Source organism: Sinocyclocheilus grahami, unplaced genomic scaffold (genome assembly GCF_001515645.1).
Source record: "Sinocyclocheilus grahami isolate Dianchi unplaced genomic scaffold, SAMN03320097.WGS_v1.1 scaffold234.1, whole genome shotgun sequence".
In the NCBI taxonomy this organism is placed as follows: domain Eukaryota; kingdom Metazoa; phylum Chordata; class Actinopteri; order Cypriniformes; family Cyprinidae; genus Sinocyclocheilus; species Sinocyclocheilus grahami.
In genome coordinates, this window is record NW_015505413.1 from 2,292,156 (window position 1) to 2,311,233 (window position 19,078).

The following is a 19,078-nucleotide window of genomic DNA, read 5'->3' on the forward strand; positions in this document are numbered from 1 at the left end:
AAATGTAATTTTATAACAAGTAATTTGATTCCTGACCTTACGCATCTGATCTGATTTCCGAAATTGGAATAGCTTTTCGATTCCCAACCCTCCGACTAAATTATTTCATTCTTGCATGCAAAAAGACCTGTATGGTGACTATGGGGCTATGTATAATATTTTTTACAACTTACTAGGTTTATCATTTGTCATTTTCCCCCCCTATAATGTCGATAATCGTCTGTTACCATCGACATTGCGATACTTATGAGACATCGTCGATATACGATAATATCATCATATCGCCCAGCCCTAGTAAGAACTGTAACCTCATATTTTGGTCCAAGTAACCTGCTCTACACTTTCATGGGAAAAACTTGAGGCATTGTTTTCTGCACCACTTCAAATGTTGTGGATTATTACAGTGTACTGCTATATGATTGAACAATGACTAGTAAATGTGATAGGTTTGGGTTTGATGGTATTTAGTCTTCTGATTAGTGATGCACCAAAATTAATATTTAAATCAAAATATTAATTTCATTTTTTGTTAATTATATTTGGGTAATTGGTTAACTGAACTCTGTATGCTCTTTGGGGTTTCAAGTTCAAAGGTGATAACTCTTATGGAAACTCTGCACGTTTTACACAATTTTCCATAGTTTTTAATAATTTTGTCACAATGAAGTGTGTCCACACTGTTGACATGTTTACCTGTTGTAGTTTATCCGCAATGTGAGCAAGAAATACACAGTAAAAAGGCACCATGAGAGAAGCGCCAACTAATATTTTATCACTACTGCTGATCATAACAAACACAGTCCCTGGACAATTACTGATGTAACCTCAGCTCCCAGACGATCTGCTTACAGCAGTAGTGAAGCAGGTCACATATCGTCACTTACAGTACTAAAAGCATGACTCCGAAATGGTTTAGAGCAGTGATCCTCAAATCTGGCTCGCGAGATCTACTTACCTGCAGAGTTTAGATCTACCCTAATCAAACACACCTGAGTTTGCTAATCAATGTCTTCAGGATCATTAGAAAAACACAGGTAGGTTTGTTTGATTATAGGGTTGGAGCTAAACTCTGCAGGAAAGTGGATCTCGAGAGCTAGATTTGAGGATCACTGGTTTAGAGGAAAGCGGACAGATCAAGCTGAAACTTGCACACAATCAGTGCCAGTGTTTGACTCATCAATGTAAGCGAGGATTGTGGAAAATGACATACCAGTGCGCTGCAAACGGACGACACAAGTCCACGTGGAAGTGTTTCAAATCTTTAAATCTGATAGCTGCCTCGATATAAACAAAAAGTATCCATAGCGACACAGTGGGGAGGCAGACCCCTCGTTCTGTGGAGAGATGCGAGAAGAGAACAGTCAATTCAACATGCTTAAAATACTTCACCTGACAACAGAGAGTGAATGTCATAATCACAACAGTAACAGCCCAAATTAATCTAAACAAACCCACAACGATTCAAGCACACACTCTATGGGTGAATCTGAATCAAGCATCAGCGCTAAACAAAGCGACTGAGTCATTTGAAGCAAATCCTATTGTTGACATCAAAATCCAGAGCTGCTCAGTCACACCAGCAGAAATAACCAAGCTTACAGCTGCAAGGTCACAGTGTGTGTCTGTGTGCATGTTATAAAGAGAGAATAAAACATGTCATGACAACAAAAGCTCACAGCAGCATGGGAATGCTCCTCTCATGCTGGAGTTCCAAGGTGTCAGTTGTACACACATTTGTAAAATATATTTTTAATCCATCATCCTTATACAGAGAATTTGAGAATCCAGAGATGGCGTTTGAGGTTATCTATACTGGAAGTGTCAAAGCTGCAAGTCATGAATGTTCACAATCTGCTGACCAATCAGCTGTAAGCTTGAGGTTAGACTTCAGTAACGGTAAAACAAAGAAAACTAGATCAATGATGGAGAACATGTGATACACTATGAACAATATGCAGCTCTTACCTGTGTGCCAGACGTACTGCACCCACACATATGTGCTGGCTGCAAAGAACAGCCACTGCACTGGGATGAACAGCAGACATATAATATCTGATGTGAATGCCACACACACAAAAAACACTGAGAAAGCCTGCAACACACAGAGAGACACATCAGATCACCACATGTGCAAATGGCATGACTGTCATTTCACACTCCTCAGTGAAATAGAACTTCAGCGTCCTGCTGTGAAGCATCATATAAAACAACCCTAAACAGCATTTTTTAACTATCATGCCGTTTTCATGATTATTTAAGAGACATAATAGGAACAGTTCATATAAAGTGCAAATAATACTTCAATACTACTGACGACTGACCTTCTGACCATGAAGAAATCTTTTAATCTCAGATAAGACTAGATAAGAGTATAAACTGCAGTTTATGTCCCTCACAGGATTATTGATAACATCAAACCCAGAAAGAGATGCATAAATTCATCATACAGTATAAGAGCTAAGACATTTTAATGCTTTTGTAAGAAGCCTCTTATGCTTGCCAAGGCTGCATTTATTTGATAGAAAATATAGTAAAAACTGTAATATTGTGAAATAATTACAATTCAAAATAACTATTTTCTATTGGAAAACATTTTAAAATGTAATTTATTCCTGTGATGGCAAAGCTGAACTTCCACTAGACATTACATTAGGCATTTACAATATATAATATATACAAATATATATATAATATAAAAAGGTAATGGGATTAAAATATATGTGAAGCAACTCATTTTCAGAATCAGTGAATCTGAAAATTACGATTCTGGCTTCTAGCGTTTTTTTTTCTTCGTCTGCTTTGAAGCTTATAAGAAGTATAAATCACCATGCAATTTTGTTGTATGGAAAGCAGAAGCTCAGACATTTTGATAAACATTTGATTTTTTGTTGGGATGACATGAGCGTGAGCAGTCGATTTCTTTAATTATTTAGTACCATTATCTGGATGAAAAGCTTGTCTCTCTCACACACACACACACACACACACACTCACTTACTCACTCACCAGGCCCTGGTATCTGAAGGAGTCGTAAACACTGCGAATGAAGAGCCAGAAAGGCCAGAGGTACTCAAAGCGGAACTCCAGCACAAAGTCTGCCAGCAGCACTAGAGCCCAGACCACTAGAAACTTCAGGTACAGGAATGTACTGAGACAAAGAGAAAGAGATGTTATTCTTACCCAACCATTCAATCATCCATTCAAGATTTCATCTCTCTGAATAAAACCCCACATGTGGCCTTGAGCCAATGAACATTTAGTGACACGAACAAGAAACTCCATCATGATCTCCAGCATTAAATGCAAACCAATGAAGCATGGGTAGGACGTAATCACTGTTTGGCTTTCTCCAATGCAGTGTGTAGTGAATGAAGTGGATTATGTTTTATGTAGGGATGAGAAGAGGCCAAGAGCACATGAGTAAGATGTATTTCCAGATGTAGCAATGCAGATAAGGTGTACTCAATCCACCAGATAACAGAAATATTCTTTAATTAGACTATAATTACACCTAGGTGAGATACTGAATATTTTCCATATATTATGCTGTCAATATGAAATTAAGCAACATTGTGAATATCATGATTTGAATGAGTTTTTTGGCCATTAAATGGCCCTAAAGACTGTGTCATCAGACCGATTTTGTGATCATTCTTTGTTTCACAAAAAAAGGAGCTTTAAGACAGCTAAAAATAAATGATTAAAAAAATTATTTACATACATGAAACGCAGCTTAAAGTGTTTAAACGTGCATAAATGGCTAAAAACAGAACAAAGCAAAAAAATAAATAAGATCTTAAAATAAAATTAAAATCGTATAATAAAATCTTAAAGTTAATGTCCACCAGATAACAGAGATAATAATAATATTTACAAATATTAAAAATAATAAAAACAAGAAAAAGACATTTAGATATTTTAACAGAGCCAAAAAAAGTAGTTGGTGTTGGTAAGATCAATTAATTTCCAGGAATTTTGTCTTAAAAGAAAACGTCATTTGGAAGAGAGGTGTAAAAGCATACACTTCAAAACAAACTACTTCCTATTTTGTTGAAAAAAAGTACAATATCGCTGCTCTTCTGTCTTTAATGATTATGATTAATCTAATAGCATCTTCTACATATTTCTCCGCTGCTCATACAGGTGCTGAAGACACTATTAATAGTGTTCTGATGATGAATAAATGATTGTGTTAACACAAGGTTTAAAAAAACAAACAAAACAAAACAAAAAAAGCAGTCACTGGACCGGTAGGTCTGGGCTGATGACATACTTGCTCAATTCCACCTCAATGAGGAAAGCAACATAAATCAGATAACAGGTGTTACAGATGCATCTTCACAGATTATATCATCAAAGTTGACAGTAAATGGATGGAAGCATCTAAAACAAAAACTCCATATGCAACACATATTACACATGAAAACAGAGGTTAAAATACTCTGATGAAAGATTTGAGGAATGTTTCTTTTGGAACAAAACCAAAAGCATGTAAATAGATTCATATCTGATTTTATTCTGATTTTAAATAAAGCACCAAATGATCTTCACATAAACATTTGCTTCATATTTTAGTATCACACAGTTAGGACCAAATCTAAATGAAATCTGGTTTTACAGATTGGTGTAAAAAATTATTCCAAATGAAACCCCACAGAGTTATTTCCCAGATGCAGACTTGAAATCACATGCAACATTATGTCAACATCTGACATGACTGAATGTAAGCTCTATAGCCACTACATTAAAGAGTCAAACATGCTGAACATCAAGGAGAATAGCAAATGACTGATAATGGGTGAAGTCTGGCAACTCTCTTTAATGGCAGAAACAAGTTGCCAGTTATTTACCCACTGTGAGTAAATCATAGTGTTTAACTGCGTCATCCATCTACGATGATAATAACACTTTTACAGCAGAATTACTAACAAATGCAAGCAGCGGTGTGCAAAATATAGAATATTCATCATGATATATCTGCAATTATTTGCCAGGAATTTGCATTAAGGTGAGCATATAGTTTCTAGGTTCGATTCATTTTTTTTTTTATCAGTTCAAGCTGTCAATGAATCAGTGAAAAACTCAATTCAACTATTTCTTGCAAATATAAAAATGCTTTTTTAATGCATTTTTGTGTACTGTACATAGTGCATTATATAAAATATAATTATTATTTGTGCTTGTTTACACAAGGCATTATTTATTTAGTCATTTATAATTATGTCCTTGTTTGGAAATCATATTTTGATTATTTCTATCAAGCTTCTCACTGTATGTTACTGCTGAAAGTGGCATTATGAATTAGCTTGGCCTTAATGACTGCTCGGTTGAAATTATGATTTCTCTGACTGAAGAAAATCCCTATTTTTGACCATTTCAGTGAAAATATTCACAACATAATTACCTATAAATTGTTACCATCTATAGGCATCTTTATACAGCTGATTTAAGGCTGCTCTGTGCCAGCTTAAAATGCTGTGCAAAGACGTAATGCAGCATAAAATCCTGACTAAAATGTGTATCAAAGTATATGGTGGTTATTGTTGTGTAAATGCATTTATGCCATTTCTGAGTAGCATTAAACAGTCTGTGTAAAGACACCTAAAAGCCACTTCAGAAGTGCCTCTGTGCCACCTTCGCAGTGTAAATTTGGTATAGCACACTTCATTGACATCTTGCTTTAAACATTTGAAATTAAGTCTGTATATGACCACCAGTAAACGTACTATATACCAAACAACGAACATACCCAAACACTGGCACTCAGACAACAGGTCAGCAATATGACTGGCATCCCATGTATAGAGATTAATGCTATTATATGAGAGGTTATACCAACTGCTAAGATATAAAATATGCAATAATGCTGCATAAAACCCCTTCACAACATCACTTTTGATTGATGGGTTAGATGCTCCATGACAAAGCATACAATACAAAAGAAAAACAATGAGACTAAAAAAAAAACTACAGCTCTCAATGAAAGAATGTTCTGAGTAGCATTAAACAGTCTGTGTAAAGACACCTAAAAGCCACTTCAGAAGTGCCTCTGTGCCACCTTCGCAGTGTAAATTTGGTATAGCACACTTCATTGACATCTTGCTTTAAACATTTGAAATTAAGTCTGTATATGACCACCAGTAAACGTACTATATACCAAACAACGAACATACCCAAACACTGGCACTCAGACAACAGGTCAGCAATATGACTGGCATCCCATGTATAGAGATTAATGCTATTATATGAGAGGTTATACCAACTGCTAAGATATAAAATATGCAATAATGCTGCATAAAACCCCTTCACAACATCACTTTTGATTGATGGGTTAGATGCTCCATGACAAAACATACAATACAAAAGAAAAACAATGAGACTAAAAAAAAAACTACAGCTCTCAATGAAAGAATGAATTGTGCAAAAAAAAAAAAAAGATCCTATTCATGAAATATGTAGGTGTAATTAAGATTATTACCCTTACAAAAGAATCATCTTCTTTCTTCCGTGAAACACAAAAGGAGATGTTAGTCACTCAGAATGACAGTTTCAGTCATTTGCTTTCATTTTATGCGAAAAAAAAGCAACGAAAGTGAATGGTTAACGTTACTGATGTTAGAATCTTTTGTGTTTCACATACAAAAAAGTCAGATGGGTTTAGAACAGCTTTTAACAATATTTAAAATAATGGTAATTTTAACCTAAACATTATTCCTGGAAGCAAACAAACAAATAAATACTCACTACTAGTGCTGGGCGGTATACCGGTTCTTATTTTTGTTATGATATGAATTTTTAAAATACCGCAATATGTCGCTTAAACAACGTTGGGAACGCGACACTGTTTGAAAGGGGTCCCTTTTCACTGTTGCACTGTGGTGAGGGAACAGCTGTATGTGTTACTAAGCGTGAAAGTTCTGAAACTGAAGCTGTAGAACTAATAGAACGTGATGACACAGAAGAACTCATCCACAATATCCACATTGACCGCCACAAATATCCAGCGCCCGCTGCCATCAGCTCCCGCGTCTCACACACACACAAGCGCGACTTTAGCACTAGATTTAGCTACTTTCAGACCCTTTTAGCGGCTTTTTTCCACAGAATATTCATACTGACAAACCTAGCGACTTTTTTGGATAAACCTTAGCTATGGTTCAGTTGGAAGATTTCGCCAGTGCTGTCCCGCGAACGCGAGGTCTGACTTTCCCGGAGAAGTGTCGCCTCTCTCGGCGTCTGTTCTGTGCAGTGAGTGGCTCGTCAATAAATGAGGACACGTTTCATTGCTATGCACAAGTGTTTTTACATTGTGTGACTCTCAAACGCTACAATGGCATAAACAAGGCCCACCAAATAAGTTATAATGCATTATTCATTTAATATCAATAGCTTGATTAGTGATCATTTAATTGTACTATTAGCTCAATTTTAATCCCCCCCCCCCAACACATATTTTTAATATACCGGATAAAATGTAAAAAAAGTTGGGATAGTCTAATCATTTAATTAGCCCCATTTGATTTCAATTAAGTGAAAAGAAATTAATTTAAAACAAGTTCACTACTTTAGTCTTGGGGGGGAAACAATATTACATTCAAACGGTGCTGTACTATGGAGGGCGAAACCTGCAAAAACAATAAATAAATAAATACACAAATAAATAAATAAATGCGTGTATAAATACACAAATTCTTGTAGAAATAATTAAACATGTGATTAAAGTAGGCAAATAAATCAAATAAATTGGTGGACAAATGGAAAATGTTTAAGGAAATGCTAAACTCATCCTATTTATTTTCCTTCGATCACTCATTTATTTCTGAATGTAGTTCCACGTTTATTTTTCCTGCTGTATTGTCCGTACAGTATCTGTGACTTTACAAACAACCCAACGAAATGGCCAGTGTCGTTTCCTGACGTCATTTTTTGTAACCCGATTGAGTCTCCAGCTACAGACAACTGTAATATCAGTATCCCATGGTCATCGTAAGATGACTGGTATGAAGTGGTTTAATCGAGGAACAGACCGCTTTTCCCATTAGTTATCAGAACAGAAAATACAGGCGACAAAAGTATGTTTATTAAGCAAATAACGGTTCAGTATTGCAATTAAGAGCTATGTAAGCATTAATATTTTACATTGGCCACTTAAAATCTTTTATGATTAAAAGATCATAGCGCTCAAGCGCGTCACACACGATCCGCCTACTCTTGCATAATTGACACCCTCTCATTAGCATGTTGCGCAGAGGAAAAATAAATGTGGAACTACATTCAGAAATAAATGAGTGATCAAAGGAAAATAGTTAGGATGAGTTTAGCATTTCCTTAAACATTTTCCATTTCCCAATTTATGTTATTTATTTGCCTACTTTCATCACATGTATAATTATTTATTTATGTATTTAAACAAGAATACGTGTATTTATGCACTTATTTATTTATTTGTGTATTTATTTATTTATTGTTTTTGCAGGTTTCATACTCCATACTGCAGGACAGGAATAACACAAACTTAACCACAATTAACACAATACGTCTTGCATCATCTTCTTTTGATAATGGACCTGTTATACAAATAAACTACAATCCAAGATATTACACTAAGGCCATATTGATTAAATGCACACTTAGGTGGCATTTTTGGGAAACACCTCCATGCCTCTTACATGCACGTGATCTTACATATTCCTCATCTCTGGCGGGTGTAGATTGCAGACATTCAGAGTTTGTCACCTAATAATGGCTCCTCAGTACGCCCCCAGTCTCCGCTCAAGACTTCCTCTCGTGGCCTTCCTGCTGGAAACCATCTTTCTCCTACTGTTTGTCATTTTTGTGAAAATAGAGCAGCATGAGCAGTTTGGCAGAGAGTCTGACAGTAAGCTTTTCATCAGCTCATATGCAGGTTAGTAAGTCTGATGTACTTTAAGGCTGTGTTATGCATTTTTAAGGGCTCAAACTTGCATTCCCTGTTAAACTTGTGGTTATTTATGAACAGCATCAAATCACATAATCTATTGCAAACCTGCTATGTTCACTTCACATGTTGATATGAATAAATGCAACAAAAGACTGGCTGTCAATCGCATATTCTGCTAAGAAATTCATTCCTGGGGTTTATTAAGCAACTTTAACATATCAAACCACCCCATATAACAACAACAACAACTAAAAATATATTTTCAAATATATATTTTAAAATGTTTTTTTTAAAGGCCAAAAATATATTTGCTAAAATGTTTCATAATATATTGACGCAAATGTAGTTTCAACCAATATATAATTTTGTAAAAAAATATTTTGCCCTCCATGTTTTAATACAGTAAAATACACTTGCATACATCACATTTGAAGAAGAACTTTTGTTTTCTATTAAGCATACTTTACAATGTTCCAAAAAAGCAAAAACAATTACAGTATTGCAATTTATGAAGTTATTAAATCATTCTAAATCTAGTTTTGATCTCTAGTAGGCTATTCCTCCACATTTGCATTTAGCCTTAACATCCCTGAAATACATTTGGAAATATATTTTGGTGTACGTAGGTTGAAACTAAATATATTGTCCATTTCAAAAATAAATTTTATTGAGCTTAACTGTTTACAACATCTATAAAATATATATCTTGGCCAGAATTTATTTTGAATATGGATAAAGAATGTTAACTCAAAATTCACATGAGCCTGCTGCATACCCAAAATGATTATGACTTTACCTTGGCCATGTTGCCGTTGGGGTGTGGAGCCACAACATCTCTGGTTTGGATGATAAGAAGCATTTCTCTACCACAACAAGCAGTGACCACCAAGTGCATTGCCAAATGTTTCAAGTTTTTAAATATGTTTTTATAAATGTACACATTGCCAATATTGGAACTGTAATCCTTTTTACAGAATTCCAAGATGTTCATGTGATGATATTCACGGGGTTTGGTTTCCTGGCCACGTTCCTTGTACGATATGGTTTCAGTGGATCAGGGTTTAACATGCTGTTGGCAGCCATGGCCATCCAGTGGGCCGTCTTGATAAATGGCTTCCTGCTGCCACAACAACACCACAGAAGAGAGATCCACATCAATATGAAGAGGTACATACATTACAACTCTTAGCAGACATGCCTTAACATGCTGATGGCAAAACCAGAATAGGCCATTTTCAGTGACAGATGGAAAACTATTAAAGGAATTGTTCACTCAAAAATGAAATACACTCACTCTCAGACCATCCCAAGATGTAGATCAGTTTGTTTGTCAGTTTGGTGAATTATTTTTTAAAAGAGGTTTTACAGCATCACATGATATCAAATGTTATTTGTGCATGTAGTGTTGTTGAGGCAGAGCTCTGTGCAGCATCCGCTCTGGTTGCCATGGGAGCGGTCCATGGGAAGGCAAATCCTGTCCAGCTTTTACTGATGGCTCTGGTTGAGGTCACGGGATTTGTGGTCACTCAGTGGATCCTGCGAGCTCTGTTCAATGTAAGAAGCATTACTTTCCCAGATAAGAATGATCATTTTTATCCTATGATCCTCATCTCAAATAAAAAGAATTACAATGAGGAATGATTCATTCGGTTGAATGAATCATTCAAAGATTCAGCTATAAAAACAGTTATTTGTTTTGTTCCTAAATCAGTGGGTTCTGCAAACTCTGCTCTGTAAGAAAACTATTAATTTCCAAAATATATAAATCAATTTTCAAAATTTCCCATATCCTCATCTCTAGGTACACGGCCAGCCAGATTCAGTAGTTTTATTTCCCATGCAATTTTCTGCTATATCTGGCAAATTCAGATGGTAGAAACATTTCCAGACAAACATTTTTTTTTTTTTACTGTAAAACACTAAAAATGAATTATTATAGTGTGATACTGTTTAAAGTATCAATAACAAAACTAGTTCAATTTAATATAATAATAATATTTGCATACATTTTGTATAAGCAGTATATACTTTTTAAATATCAGGAAACTTTCAAAGTCATGAAAATTAACGTTAAACATGTTCTAATATTTCTATAGTTAACAGATGTTTTTCTGTTCTAGTCTAAAATACTTAGTTTTCCAGTTGTAATATTTTATATAATTTTGTAATATGTAATTCTGAACAGTAAAACCATATTTGGGAGTTACTATCTGAATACTTGCAAGACATTCCACTTAGTACTGCAAAAAGCTAAATCAAAATTTGAATCAGACAGACTGTATTTTCATACTTTACTAAAGCAGAGCTGATGTATCAGGCAGATCCAGTGTACAGCATCATGCTGCTGCATGTCTTCGGAGCTCTGTTTGGTGTGATGGTGTCATGGGTGCTGCACAGAGAGGGGATCAAACCAGAACATGAGAAAGAGAAAACTGACCGCAAGACTGGCTTATTCGCAATGTTTGGTGAGTACATTAACTTCTCTCAAACTCAAAAAATACCTCAAACCAGTTCTTTCGTTTCAGACCATATCCATAACATATGGAAGCCCGTTTCCGCCACTGAATAACATTTTTTAAAAAGGGTTATTGCGACTTTTTTCATACAATTGTAAGATATAAACTCGCAATTGAGTGATATAAACTCACAATTCTGACTTTTTTCTCAGAATTGCGTGATATAAACTCAGATTTGCGAGTTCTAAAGTCAGAATTGGGAGATATAAAGTTACAATTGCGAGATAAAAACTCGCAATTCTGACTTTTTTTCTCTCTCACAGTTCTGACTTTTTTCTCAGAATTGTGAGTTTTTATCTCACAATTCTGACTTTATAACTCGCAATTGCGACTTTGTTTATATCACGCAATTCTGAGTTTATTTCTCAGAACTGCGAGTTTATATCTCGCAATTCTGACTTTTTTCTCAGAATTGTGAGTTTATGTCTCGCAATTGCGAGTTTATATCACGCAGTTCTGAGACAAAAAGTCAGAATTGCGAGTTTGCATAACGTAATTATGAGGGGAAAAAAGTCAGAATTGCGAGTTTGCATAACGTAATTATGAGGGGAAAAAAGTCAGAATTGCGAGTTTGTATAACATAATTATGAGGGGAAAAAGTCAGAATTGCGAGTTTGCATAACGTAATTATGAGGGGAAAAAAGTCAGAATTGCGAGTTTGCATAACGTAATTATGAGGGGAAAAAAGTCAGAATTGCGAGTTTGTATAACGTAATTATGAGGGGAAAAAGTCAGAATTGCGAGTTTGCATAACGTAATTATGAGGGGAAAAAAGTCAGAATTGTGAGATAAAAAGTTACAATTACATTTTTGGCAGAAATGGGCTTCCATAATAACAGCATGTCAGATGATTTCGATAAATTCAAGTGAGCTGTATAACCAGTTGTATATTTAATAGCACCTGCTTATTTAATACATTTAATATATACAACTTATTTACCTGATTTAAATAACTTAGATTATGCCATTTAAATTGTTTTAACAAAGCAAAAAGCACTGAATTTTATAGAGCAATGCCACATGAGCGAGAGTGTGTTATGAACGCAGATTATTTATAATGATTGAATTGATGTTTCATAGCCCCAACTGGATAAAACTTTACAATAACAGTACATGAGTAATCATGTACTAATAGGCCTACCTAATTTAAATATTACTTTAATATGAACTAATAAGCTCAACTAAACATAAATCATGTGAATTAAGGTGTGAAAACGTGCCCCAAAGTTTTAATTAATACATTAACTAACACACATGTAGTCAAAGTGGTTATTCACACATGAATTCATGATTCATGAATTATGACTCATGTCGTAGCTAAGGCTAGTTCATGATCAGTGAATGCCTTGACACATCATTAGTTCATATTAAAGTAATAGGATTTAATTCAAGTATTAGTATGATTATTCATGTACTGATATTGTAAAGTGTTACCCTGTGAGCACAATCGTGACCACAATCACTTAATGAACGTTTTTGAATGAATAGCTTGAATAAATCATTCAGTTACTCATTCATAAAGACAGTAGCCAATTTCGTTCCTGAATTAATTAATTCATGCAGCATTAATCAGCATTTTCAAGGACTCGGTTGAATGAATCATTCAATAATCCAATCATAAATACAGTTATTTGTTCTTGTTCCTGAATAAATTAGCATTTTACGTCAGTCAGTTGAATAAAAGATTCAGTTATTTACTTATAAAGACAGTAACTCGTTTAGTTTTTGAATTAATCAGCATTTTAAAACAAATCGGTTGAATGAATCATTCAAAGATTCAGTACTAAGGACAGTTTTTTTTTCCTTAATAAATGTGTTTTTCAACGAATCATTTGAATGAAAGATTCAGAGATTCACTCATAAAGAAACTACTTGTTTAGTTCCTAAATGAATCAGCGCGTTGAACGAATCAATTCAATGGTTCGGTGGCTCACCCATAAAGGCAGTCATTTCCCGTCCCCCACCCTCTGGTGAATTGATGCAACCTGCAGAAAGATTCACTGAAAAAAATCCCATCACTGATACACAGACTGAACAAACACATACAAACGGAGTGATACAAACAGTGATATCATCACTCTTGGATTGATGCTTGTCCAATGAGATTGGAGGACTGAAGTGTAATTATTGTATGTCTATATTAAGCACAGGAACATCCTTTCTTTCTCTTTTCCTCACAGGAACGCTATTCCTGTGGATGTTCTGGCCCAGTTTTAACTCGGCACTGGTGCGAGATTACAGGTGGGACGGAGGACTAAAGCTTACTGTCATTTATGGGACGTATCTGTCGCTGGCTGTCAGTGTTGTCATGGCGATGTCTGTCTCTATGCTCACTAGCTCCAAAGGAAAGATGAACATGGTGAGCGGCTGTAGGAACAACATTCTAGCAACTCCCTCACATAGTAGAAAACTATAATGTAATGCAATACTTTGTAACATTCTTAAAGTAAAATGGGTTGTGAACACCATTTCATGTTGACTTAGTTGGGATCTAGGAATGTTGAGCAGATTTTCAGATAATGGGCATCATGAGATGAGTAGCATGTCTGCACAGGTTCATGTCCAGAGCTCTGCCCTGTCTGGTGGTGTTGCCATTGGAGTTGCAATGACAGCAGTCCACGCGCCGTGGATTGCCATGACGATTGGATTCTGTGCTGCTCTCTTATCAGCCTTGGGATACCGGTACATGAAGGTAAAGCCGTAAAATATCAATCTCTAAAAAATTCTCAGCACTTGTCTTCTGTCTTCCGGTTTGTATTTCCACAGCATGAAGCTAAGAGCTTACAAATTTATGAATGAACCTCTTGTTTTAAAATCGTCCCTGTCTACTGACATTCATGACATCTGCTCCAAACATTACAATGCACATAACTTTCATTAACTCTTTCACAACAAAACACACGCGAGAAGTGATAAGGAAATAACGCGAGAACCCGCGTGCATCAGACCAGAGTTCTCGAGCAAGACTGTTTGAATATATGTTTTGTTATGAAACGTAGTTTGCGGACCAGACAGAGCTGTCGGCGATTCTTCCTATTGTGAAGTCATGCAGTGTGAAACCCCCTGTCGCCGATCCATCGTGCAGTGTGAACACAGCAGCGACTGAATGCTACCCCAGATAGTCACGCAGTGTGAAAACAACGGCGATCCGACGAGTTTGAAAATCGTGCAGTGTGAACTCGGCATAAGGTTAAATGTGTTTTGAATTTCAGCCGATAAACCCAGGCTTTAAGGAGAGCCACAACACTTAAACTGCCCGCTAGTAGAGAGTCTTTCTTTACAAATACGCGTGGTTAACTAGGTTTTCAAGCGAAAATCAAAACCCAAGAGGCCAAAGGAGAAAGCCTCTCTCCCCATGATAATAAACAAAACTCAACTTTCAAGCCACACTCTCTCAATAGTGACACTCATTCAATAATCACAGTCATTCCGTCAACAATATTTTCCATCACGAAAAGCTGAGTGCTTTTTAAAGGCTCTCAGTAACATGTATTGCCCGATATCACTAATTAGCCCAACCCACATCAATTAGCTAATTTCAAACAGAACCAGAAAAGGGTGTCAGAGAGAAAAGAGTGGTCTAAAAAATAAACCCATTGCTGCTCAAGCTCGAGCTGACATGATAAATGTTTAATGCTTTAAAAAAAACAAATGAAAAGGTTTAAATCTCAGATTTTTGATGTGTGAGATGTGTATACTTTATATTACATAAACTGTCAGGAATGATTTTCAGTTTTTTTTTTCTTTCATTCAGAATCACATGCTGTTTGCTTTTGAGTGTCACGACACCTGCGGCGTCCTCAGCGTGCATGCCATACCGGGAATTCTGGGATGGTTTGCTCATTTGTTTCTACGGCTGGCCAGTAATGAGAGCACAATGTAAAATATTTTTTCCATAAAATGGCACTAAAGCATATGGTCCACTCCTATTATGTTGACTGTGTTGTATCTGTGTTCTCAGAGCGGTGCAGTTCGCTGTCTATCACATCTGTGTTCTCCTCATAACGGCGTGCATGAGTCTGGTGATGGGCACAGCTACAGGTACAACACCACCAATGCATTCACACTAAAGATCATTAGAACAGATCATTTGCTTGTGCTTCTCGTGTTTTGAATAAACCATCATAAAGATCAGCATCTCACACTGTAAAAAAAAGTCAAAAAGGTCACTGGAGTACATTTTACATGAAAATACCATTTCAGTCTTTCTAGTTTTTTTATGTTTAACTCATTGTTGCTTGCTGTTTCTTTGTAATTATTTGTGAAATTGACTAGCACTTTCTGAGTGATTCATTTACTGTATGTATTTATTATTCAGCTTAGGCTGGTTTACACTGTTTTCTAGTGCATACATTGATATGTAGGGGAGATCGGGGACGGTTTAGACACTTTTTGCATTTCATTCTGTTTCTCAGAGAGGGTTTGTATTGGAGAGCGAACATTTTAATACAATAAAGTTACATCTGTCAGCTGATGTGTACATATGATAGTATACCATACCTACAATTTATACTTGAATAGACAAAGTCAAATGTTACAACTGAACAGGGGATGGTTGCAACAGTCCACATGGGGGCAGTTGCAACATTCATTAAAATGTAATTAAATTCACTCTTAAATATAATTTCTTTATTTTATCTGTGCACAGACAGGGTCTTCAATAAGTTAAACTGGCTGTGTAAAAACAAAGAATAGGCTAGTAAATGGGGGGATGGGGGGGGGGGGATCAAGTAACAACCATGTTTTGATTAAATATTACAATACTTTTGAACTACAAAATATTAATTGAATCAAAATCAAGACACTAAAATTTAATAATAGCTTACTTCTGTTAAAGTTTACTGCTGTTAAAGTTTACTGAACTGGGGCCAGCTGCATAAACATAGCACTATATTAAGACCGTGTCTTTACTAGTTTGACTAACTAGCAGTAAACCATGTGGTAACGAGTCTTACTTTTTAGGTTCAAATTAGACAAATCTACCATTTTATGTAACTGTGTGTAACTTATGTCATTTATGTACATATGCATGTGTGTGTGTGTGTGACAAAGAGAAGGTGGAAGACCAGGAAATTAGTCCACATTAGACTTAAAAACATATACTTAAAAAAATGAGAGATACCTGACTATTGATAGGGGTTCTTTATTAATCCATAAAATACAAATACAATTGTGTAATGTTGTGGTAATGGACAGCATGTTGGGACCCTACACTGACAGCCGTGATAAAACCTGCTATATTAGCTTGACACAGTATCTTTGACGCATGCTCTATGCCTATTAGAAGCTAAGAGAACAATGATTAAAAATATATGACTTTACAATGCTCCAAGCAAACAGTATGACATAAAATCTGATCATACATTTTTTTTTTTTTGTAGAAGGAATGGTCACATGTGGCTGATTTCTTCTAGGAAGGATGAGGGGCTAATTGAGAATGTGCAGTATGACTATCAAGAATGTAGCTCATTCCTGATTAAAGAAATAAGCCATGTTGTGTCTGCCCCTCGTTGCAACCATCCCCAATCTCCCGTTTGCTCTGTGACAAGTAGTTTGCATTGACTCACTTCTGATTCCCAAGTAATCATACAAAAAAAAAAACCGTGTGACCTATTAGTTTTGTGTTTTGGTTCAATGAGGCAAACTATACATACAACTGAAATAAAAATGTGCAGGACTTTTTCTTAAATGGAGTATCTGGAGACCCCAGCAGGACAGGAAGTGCTTTGATGACCAGGCATTTTGGGAGGTGAACGGATTTGTTCATTTGCATCAGTTTAAATAGATCATTCCTTAACCTCAATGTTTGCATTTCTCTTTTATCATTTAAAAGTAGAATTAATTGCATTAAACCTAATTAAAAATGAAACCTGAAGATATGTTTTCAAACATGTTTACGATTGCTAATTATGTATTCGTTTGTCTTGTAGTTTCCAAATTTGGTGGTACAGAAATGAAGACACATTAATAAGAGGACTCCAGTTATGCATGAATGTATTTGTGTGTGTGTGCTTGAGAGGTTAGACATTGCTTAAGTAAACAATTTACAAGATAAAATGTCCTTGAATGGAAAGCATTGTGCTTTCTAAGAGACAAATCATACAAAACAACATCACCAAAGAAATGTCCAAGCCCCTGGAAATGAAGGCTGGATTAAATTACTTTAGTGGAAGCAAGAAAAACAAAGAAGAGTTTGTTCAGCCTGACAATGACAAACTGATACACCACACCACCACCTAATGCAATATATAAAAATAACCTTATGGTGACTTTAATCTACAATCCCATGTTATTCATCTGCTTTTGAATGTAATAAAAAAAAAAGCGCTTTCTAAAAGAAAAAACACTGGCTCTGTACATATTTACAATAATTTTATTCATTTAAACCCACAGTTGGATGAAGTTCAGCTACTTTTTGTCAGAAAGAGAGACGTGGATTACATTAAAATGTTACATTCTTTTAGCATGTAGAAATCACAGAATCTCTAATTTGTTAGTTGACAGACGAGTCGAATTCTCTGACTCACATTTCATCTTATTCTCCCATATAACCACTGAAATAATAAGAAATTGTGCTTTTTAAAAACATTAGCATTTTTTATACAACTCCCACATGCCCAAACATACAGAGTGAACTTAAAGCTCCAAAATATATACAGTTGTGCTCAAAATGATTGGTACATATGGTAAATATGATTAAAGAAGGCTGTGAAAATAAATCCGCATTGTTTATCCACTTGATCTTTTATTCAAAAATAAAAATTCTAAGTGGGGGAAAATCACATTATGAAATAAATATTTTGCTCTAATACAGTAAGAGGACATGTGTCTATATGGTCCTAATGCACGGTGAGGAGGAGAGTTTGAGTGGCCAAAGACTCCAAGGATCACAGCTGGAGAACTGCAGAAAATAGTTGAGTCTTGGGGTCAGAAAGCCACAAAAAAAATATGTTGTTTAGGAGGGTTTCAAGAAAAAACTAGAAAAGAAAACGCTCTCATCCAAAAACAAACTCCAGCATATTTATTTGCTAGACACGACTGGAACTTTAAACGGGACTGGGTTCAATGGTCAGATGAAACTAAAAAAATTAGCAAACACTCTAGATGCGTTTGGCACACACAGTGATAAAAAGTACCCCATGTGTACAATGAAATATACTGCTGGATCTTTAATGTTGTGGGCCTATTTTTCTGCCGGAGATCCTGGATATCTTGTTCAGATAGATGGCATAATGGATTCTATAAAATACCAATGGATAAAACATTTAAAACTGACTGTCCATGCTAGAAATCTTATAATGGGCCATGGTTGGATCCACAAACAAACATCAAAATCAAAACAAAAATGGGTCACTGAGCAAAAAAACCAAGCTTCTGCCATGGCCAACCCAGTCCCCTGAGCTGAACCCTATGAGTGTGGTGAACTGAAGAGGAGAAGCATCAACATGCAGCTGGGAATCTGAGGGGTCTGGAGAGATTCTGGATGAAGGAATGGTCTCTGATCTCCTATCTCTAAACTCTTCAAGTATTATAGGTGAAGACTCAGAGCTGTTCTCTTGGCAAAAGGAGGTTGCAAAAAGTATTGAATAAAAGGGTATGATTAATTGTGACCAATGTGTATTAAAGAAAAACATTTATTTCC

At 35.7% G+C, this 19,078-nt stretch overlaps 2 protein-coding genes across 5 annotated transcripts in view; one reads left to right on the plus strand and one right to left on the minus strand.

The window, feature by feature from the left end:
- LOC107597685 (macoilin-1-like) overlaps window positions 1-3,285 on the minus strand; it is a 12,130-nt gene extending 8,845 nt beyond the window's left edge. The window contains exons 1-4 of the mRNA XM_016288849.1: window positions 3,233-3,285; window positions 3,007-3,148; window positions 1,966-2,092; window positions 1,211-1,334 (exon numbers count right to left, since the gene is read on the minus strand). Of these exons, the coding sequence (XP_016144335.1) occupies window positions 1,211-1,334; window positions 1,966-2,092; window positions 3,007-3,148; window positions 3,233-3,285 (446 nt within the window). The remainder of the gene's footprint in view (window positions 1-1,210; window positions 1,335-1,965; window positions 2,093-3,006; window positions 3,149-3,232) is intronic.
- Window positions 3,286-7,317: 4,032 nt separating this feature from the next.
- On the plus strand, window positions 7,318-17,548 carry rhd (Rh blood group, D antigen). 4 transcript variants are annotated; one of them, XM_016288814.1, is made up of 11 exons: window positions 7,318-7,358; window positions 8,712-8,905; window positions 9,895-10,087; window positions 10,324-10,474; window positions 11,238-11,385; window positions 13,617-13,795; window positions 13,991-14,128; window positions 15,191-15,315; window positions 15,398-15,477; window positions 17,112-17,185; window positions 17,367-17,548. In XM_016288814.1, exons 2-11 carry the CDS (start codon window positions 8,743-8,745, stop codon window positions 17,391-17,393), a joined length of 1,278 nt encoding a protein of 425 aa, XP_016144300.1. In that variant the 5' UTR covers window positions 7,318-7,358; window positions 8,712-8,742; the 3' UTR covers window positions 17,394-17,548. The 4 variants fall into 4 exon arrangements, with proteins under 4 accessions (XP_016144300.1, XP_016144302.1, XP_016144299.1 ...); XM_016288816.1 differs by lacking the exon at window positions 8,712-8,905 and having other exon boundaries at window positions 7,319-7,358; XM_016288813.1 differs by lacking the exon at window positions 7,318-7,358 and having other exon boundaries at window positions 8,498-8,905.
- Window positions 17,549-19,078: the final 1,530 nt, after the last annotated feature.

Coding starts and splice junctions, on each gene's coding strand:
- rhd (XM_016288814.1), top strand. CDS start 8,743: ATGGCTCCTCAGTACGCCCCCAGTCTCCGCTCAAGACTTCCTCTCGTG. Junction 10,088..10,323: donor ATCCACATCAATATGAAGAG/GTACATACATTA, acceptor TTGTGCATGTAG/TGTTGTTGAGGCAGAGCTCT. Junction 17,186..17,366: donor ATGACCAGGCATTTTGGGAG/GTGAACGGATTT, acceptor TTTGTCTTGTAG/TTTCCAAATTTGGTGGTACA.